This window comes from Mustela erminea, chromosome 9 (assembly GCF_009829155.1).
Source record: "Mustela erminea isolate mMusErm1 chromosome 9, mMusErm1.Pri, whole genome shotgun sequence".
Lineage (NCBI taxonomy): Eukaryota > Metazoa > Chordata > Mammalia > Carnivora > Mustelidae > Mustela > Mustela erminea.
Window position 1 is genome coordinate 109108508 of NC_045622.1, and position 6298 is coordinate 109114805.

A 6298-nucleotide genomic window follows, 5' to 3' on the forward strand; every position below is an offset into this window, starting at 1 on the left:
CCTCGTCAGTATAATGGGAACAAGACTCCCTCCCTCTCAGGACGTGGTGGAGATGAAATGAGACCATTTATGTGAAAGCTCTTTGTAAGCTGCTAAGTGCCGGGCAGATGTTCCTCCAGCTGTGAGTCAGGGATAGAACCCAGCCCTGGCACCACCTCCCCCACCCCTCCCGGCCCCAGGCAGCTGTGGATTGAAGGAGGTTGAGCGATGCTCCTGATGAGGCCTGTTTTGGGTCCCCCCCACCCAGGCTTTAGAAGGGGAAGATACCTTCCTCGTTCCTGCTGGCTCTGATGGGAAAACCTGGCTGAGAGACGCCTGGTTCAGTCAGGCTCCAGTTCCTGCGGAGGACTCCCGCAGCCACTGAGACACCCCCCAACCCCTGCCCCGACCCAGGAAGGGGCAGCCGGAAGAGGGCTGGGGGTGTTATCCGTTGGCCTGCAGGGAGGTAGGCACCGGGCTCTGCCTGGAAGAACACAACCCCCTCAGGCTCAGGAGGTCCTGCCCATTCAGTCCATCTTTCCAGCCACCCGTATCCCCATGTCCAGTCGGTATTTGAAGAGCGCTTAGACTCAGTCAAAACATGGTTTGGAGATGACAAGGCTTTACAGAAGAAAGACTGAGGGTTAACAAGCTTTTTAAAGTGAATAGTCAAAGTACTGTTTCCCAGCTGTGTGACCTTGAGAAAGTCACTTAACCTCTCTGTGCTTCAGTTCCTCCTCTGTAAAATGGGGATCAGAACAATACCAAGTCCTAGGGTGGTAATCTACATACAGTTCTCAGCACAGTCCTCGGCCCCTAAGGGTTTGCCATAATTATTATTCTGGAGAGAAGAGATGTAAAGTGGATATGCCTATCGAAATTGCATTCATTCGTGCCAGAAGCACTTAATGAGCACCTACTGTGTGCCGGTGCTGGCAACCCGGACCTAGCCCTCCGTGGGCCCTGAGCCTGCGGGTTTGGGCGTGGCCCGGATGCTGGTAGTGGCTGTGCGATGCTGAAGTCAGTGCCCTTCAGGCAGGGTACACGGCGGCACCGAGGTGCGGGTGAGCCCGTCCGGCCCTGCCCCGGCCACACCCAGCCTTGCCCAGGGCCAGGCTCCGCTCGGTGACTCGGCGCATTCCTGGGTGGGGCGAGAAGGGAGGGGGGTTGGGGAACAGACCATAAATATAAGGTCACTGGGCTCGTCGCCACTTCCTGCTGCTTGCTTTTCCACTCCCCCCGCTAGCTAGTGAGTAGGGTCTGGACCAGGCCTGGGGTGGGGGATGGGGGATGGGGAGTGGGGGTGGGGGTAAGGGTGGGGGTGGGGGGCGGGACCCTGGCTGAGCCACCCCCTCTCGGTGCAGCTCCGTGAGGGGCCTGTTTCACGCCCTGTCCGTCTCTCCTAGTGCCGCCCTACACCATCGTCTACTTCCCCACCCGAGGTGCGGCCCCTGCTCCTTCAGGAGGGCGACGGGCACGGGTGGAGCCAGGCCACCTGCTTAGGCTGCTCCCTGGGGTCCAGCCGAGGCCGAAGACAGGACCAGGAGTCCGGGGCCGTGGGGCGGGGTCGGTGGGGCGGGGGCGGAGCCTGGACAGCGGGGGCGGGGCCTGGACGGCGGGGGCGGGGCCAGGTCCGGCTTTCCCGAGGTGCCATCCTCTTGGTGCCCGGCCTGGCTGCACTGTCCCTCTGCCTCTGTTCCCATCCTGGGGCACCATGGGTTGGGGTCTCCGCCCCTGTCTCCCTCTCCAGGACGGCACTGGGGCCGTGGTCGCCACTGCTTCCCCATGGTTTATCTCCTCAGGAGGCTCAGAAGCTAGAGTCCTGTCCCCACACTCTGGACCCCCCTCCCCAGGGCGCTGTGAGGCTGGGGTCCCTGCACGTGCCCCACCACCCCGTTCTCCCCTCGCCCCCAGGCCGCTGCGAGGCCATGCGCATGCTGCTGGCGGACCAGGGCCAGAGCTGGAAGGAGGAGGTGGTGACCAAGGAGACCTGGCTGCAGGGCCCGCTCAAGGCCTCCTGTGTGAGTGACCCCCCGGAGGGGCGGGGCCTGGGCCGTTGGGGGCAGCCAAGCTCAGCATGGCTGACAGCGCTGTGCCCCTCCCCCCAGCTGTATGGGCAGCTCCCTAAGTTCCAGGATGGAGACCTTACCCTGTACCAGTCCAATGCCATCCTGCGACACCTGGGCCGCACCTTTGGTGAGTTCAGAGTTGCGGGCAGCGCAGCCTGCAGAGTATCCGATGGGTCCCCCTCGGATGTCCTGAGAACCATCCGCCGGTCCGGAGGACAGGCCAGATGATCCCAAGGGAAGGAAGGGCAGGTCGTGAGGGCTCTGCCAGCCAGATGGTGCCAGATGCGTTGCGTGTGCCCATTTCCTGGAAGACAAATCAGAGGAGGCCACGGCCCCCACAGTGTGCGGCCTAGGCAACAGGCCACTGCAGGCTTCACAGTGGACCTCCCGCCCATGTTCCCCTGTTTTGGTCTCTCTTGAATCTAGAAAATCCATGCTCAGTGAGCCAGCCTGTGGTCTCCTTACAAAGGTGGTAGGAACATGGCCGCAAGAGCTGCCTCTTTTTTGGCAAGCCCTGGGTCCCAGTGGGACGTGGCAATCAGGGAATGGGACAGAGGAGTCGTGGTGGCCCCCAGGCCAAGCCTGCCTTGACTTCTGCAGGACCCAGGGTAGGAGGAGGAAGGCCTCCGGCTGTGGCCTGCCGCTTCCTCTTGCCCCTATGACGCTGCTCAGCACTGCACACAGCCCCACCAGGGCCCTCGGCCCAGTTCCGTCCGGGGTCCCCAAGCAGCTGCCCTCAGGCCCAGGGAAGAAGGGAGGCTTCATTCACCCTTGCAGGGGTGGGGGTGGAGGGACGGATCTGTGGGGGGGGCTTGGGGCCATTTGGTCAAGAAATTCCTGAGTCTCGGGATAAGACTTGGTCCTCAGCTGGGCATGTCCCCTTGGGCCTTTTTTTAAAGCTTTTATTTATTTATTTGAGAAAGTAGTCGGGGGCAGAGAGGGAGGGGGCGGGCCAAACAGACCCCACACTGATGCAGGGCCCAATCCCAGGACCCCCAGATCACAGCCCAAGCTGAAATCAAGAGTCGGTTGCCCAATGGACTGAGGCCCCGCGGCACCCCTCCTCTTGAGCTTTCGGAGTTGGGAGCAGCAGAGCTGGGCGGAGCGGTCCCTCCCAATCGGGGGACCCGGGTGCCCCAGCCTGAGACCTGTGGGCGTTTGGGGGAGAGGGGAGCAGCGGAGCTCCGGCCTGGACGGAGCCTGACCCACTGCCCGGCTGCTGCCCCAGGGCTGTACGGCAAAGACCAGCGGGAGGCGGCGCTGGTGGACATGGTGAACGACGGCGTGGAGGACGTCCGCAGGCACTGTGGCCGGCTCATCCACCACAACTACGTAAGCAGGGCCGGGCTGGTGCTCTGGGCCGGGGCCGGGGCCGGGAACTCACCCTGGCCAGGCATGCTGGGAGCTGCCACTGGATCACTGCCCTTTGCAGGAGGAGGGCAAGGCCAAGTATTTTCAGGAGCTGCCGGAGCGCCTGAAGCCTTTTGAGACCCTGCTGGTCCAGAACCAGGGGGGCCAGGCCTTCATTGTGGGCGACCAGGTGAGTGCTGGGTCCGGCCCGTGGCAGAGCCCATTTCTCAGAAGGGCACACTGAGGCCCAGAGGAGAGCCGTGGCGAGCCGCCAGGGTCCTGGCTCCCTGCAGCCCTGCCTCTTCTGACCCTGCTCCAGCTCTCTTCTGATCTTGGCCCCGCAGATCTCCTTCGCCGACTACAATCTGCTGGACCTGTTGCTGAATCACCAGGTCCTGGCCCCCGGCTGCCTGGACTCCCACCCCCTGCTCTTGGCCTATGTGGCACGCCTCAGTGCCCGGCCCAAGCTCAAGGCCTACCTGGCCTCCCCCGAGCATGTGAACCGCCCTGTCCACGGAGCCCAGAAGACATGAGCCTGCTCAGCCTGCCCTGGGAGAACGGATGCCCTTTAGAACCAATAAACACCGAGAGAGGAGAGCTGTGCTGTGGTCCCTGAGGGGCTGGAGGGCGCAGGGGACCCCGTACGCCTTCCCAGGCTGCCTCAGGAGGATGAGGGTCAGGCTGGGCATCTGGGCCCTGGAACAGAATTACACAGAGTAGTTCCAGGTCCAGACAGGAAGATGAGACTCTGAGCCTTAAGGAGGCACCCCAGCGGTCTGCAGGAGGGAGGTGCCCTCGCTGGGACCACGCATGACGGCAGCCACCCAGGGAAGCCCGTCGGTCTGAGAGAAGGGCGGCCGTGAGTGTGGCAGTCGCTGACATCCGAGAGTGCCACAGCGTGGTTGCCCACGTGGACCCTGGGAAGTAACACATACCCTTGGAGGGTTTGCAGGAGCGTCAGTGTGGCTCATTTCTTGGGTGGCAGCCGGGGTCACCCCCAGATTGGTGTGGGGTGGCCGGCAGGGCCCAGCGGGCATGTGGCTGAAGGCAAGCCTAGACCTTCTGGTGGCCCGGCTCTTTGGGGACCAAGGGAGGATGGGCGATCCCCCTCAACTCCGCCGGTGGGAGTCTCCTGCCACCTGTCCAGTCCTAGCCCATCTCTCTGTCCTGAAAAGCTGTGGCTGCCTCCTACTTGGCTCCCTTAGCTGACCTGCACCTCCCGTCGCTCATGGAGCAAGGTGGAGTCGGACAGTTCCAGAACGCCCGGTGTGCCCAGCGCAAACCTGCCGGTGGCTTCTTGCTACCCTGTGGACAAAGTCCACGGCCTGACCAACCTGCCAGGCCTTCCCTCACAGGAGCTCTCCACTCTCCAGAACATTCCTCACCCTGCCCCACCTCTGCTTACTTCACTGCCCCTCCCTCTACTCCACTCTGTGGGGTCCTGGCCCGCCCAGTCATCTTTCCTCAGAGGCCCCCACTCCTGGGAGGTCAGAGCTCAGATCCCATGCTGGAGGCTTAGTTCTCTCATCTAACCCCGTCAGACTCAGAGGAGTGAAGCAGTAAGGCGGCTTGTCCAAGGCCACACAGCTCACATGGGAGAGGCAGGCTTCACGCCCAGCCCGAGGGACTCCCAGGCTTCTCAGGGGTGGTCCTTGGAGAAGGAAGTGGGGAGGGCCCCCCCCCCCAGGCCAGCAGAGGCTCCTGGTGGAGTGGGCGGGGACACTGGCCTCCCCTGTGGAAGCCTTGCCCCCCACGGTGAGGACTGGGGGTGGACTCCAGCGTGCTGGGGAGCCATGACAGGCTACGGAGCAGGAAGATGACGTAAAATAAGACAAGTAGGAAGAGCGGCCTCAGTGCTCAGGAGGCCATGGGCATCATGGAACTCCATACCCTCACGCTACAGATGGGGAAACTGAGGCCCGGAGAGAAGTTCACTGAGTAAGGTGGATGTGACCTTTCCAAGCTGGAGGCCTGGCCCCCCCTTAGAGGACTTGTGCTCGACGGACCTCAAGCAGAGGCCTCATGCGGAAGGGAGGGTCTTTTGTGCGTTGGATTTGGGGGGCTGGTTGGCAGTTTGGGTTTCTAGAAGATAGCTGGCCTCTTTGGGCGGAATGCGCCAGGAAGGGCCCATTGGTCCCTGAGAGGACAGGGGGTCACCCAAGGAGGTGGAGACAAAAAGATCCTGCAGCCAGAAGGAGGGAATCCAGGGAGTGGTGGGGCCCCTGTTTAGGCAGCTAGGGACAGGCTGGGAGCCTCTCCAGCTAGAGAGGTAATAAGGGACCCCCCCAAGGGCGAGCTTTCTCCCAGCAAAGTCCAAGTGCTTCCCCCATATTAACTCATTTAGTCTTCACAGGGGAACCCGCCTAGTAGATGATATTAATATCCCCATTGTACAGATGAGGACACTGAGGCCCAGAGAGGTAAAGTAGCCTGCTCAAGGATAGGCAGCTGGTTAAGAGGCCACGGAAGGATTTGAACTCAGGCTCTCTGGCCCCACAGCTTATGCTTACGCTGCACTGCTGTAGGAGGGCTTGAGCCACTATTTTTTAATATCCTGGCTCAGGGTGACCGCAGTTATCCAAAAGGGCTTGATAACGCTGGTGACCCCTCTAATTATATGGGGGGACAGGAACCCTAAGAGAAAGGTTGGGCTTCCAGCCTGTCAGGGGCAGAAGTGGGGCTAGTTCCCATCTGAAGGCTGGAACATTTGGGGACCGCTGACTGGCCTTGCTTCCCAGCTGGTCACAGATTAAAAGCTCCCCCCTGCCCTGGGAGCTCCCTGTCCTCAAGGAGCTGCTGTTGAGTTGGGTGGGGAGGCACCCAGGGGGCCGATGTCAGTTCACCCAAGGCAGCTCTGGGAAGGTGGGGGTGAGGGGCACAGGGAGGGACCCCAGACCTCA

General features: G+C 62.0%; 1 protein-coding gene across 1 annotated transcript; it reads left to right on the forward strand.

Moving 5' to 3' along the window:
* The first annotated feature begins 1045 nt into the window (after positions 1 to 1045).
* GSTP1 (glutathione S-transferase pi 1) lies at positions 1046 to 3995 on the forward strand. The gene is made up of 7 exons (XM_032359008.1): positions 1046 to 1228; positions 1386 to 1421; positions 1894 to 2000; positions 2088 to 2175; positions 3277 to 3380; positions 3481 to 3588; positions 3743 to 3995. Coding segments are annotated over exons 1-7 (633 nt in total). The 5' UTR covers positions 1046 to 1227; the 3' UTR covers positions 3932 to 3995.
* Positions 3996 to 6298: the final 2303 nt, after the last annotated feature.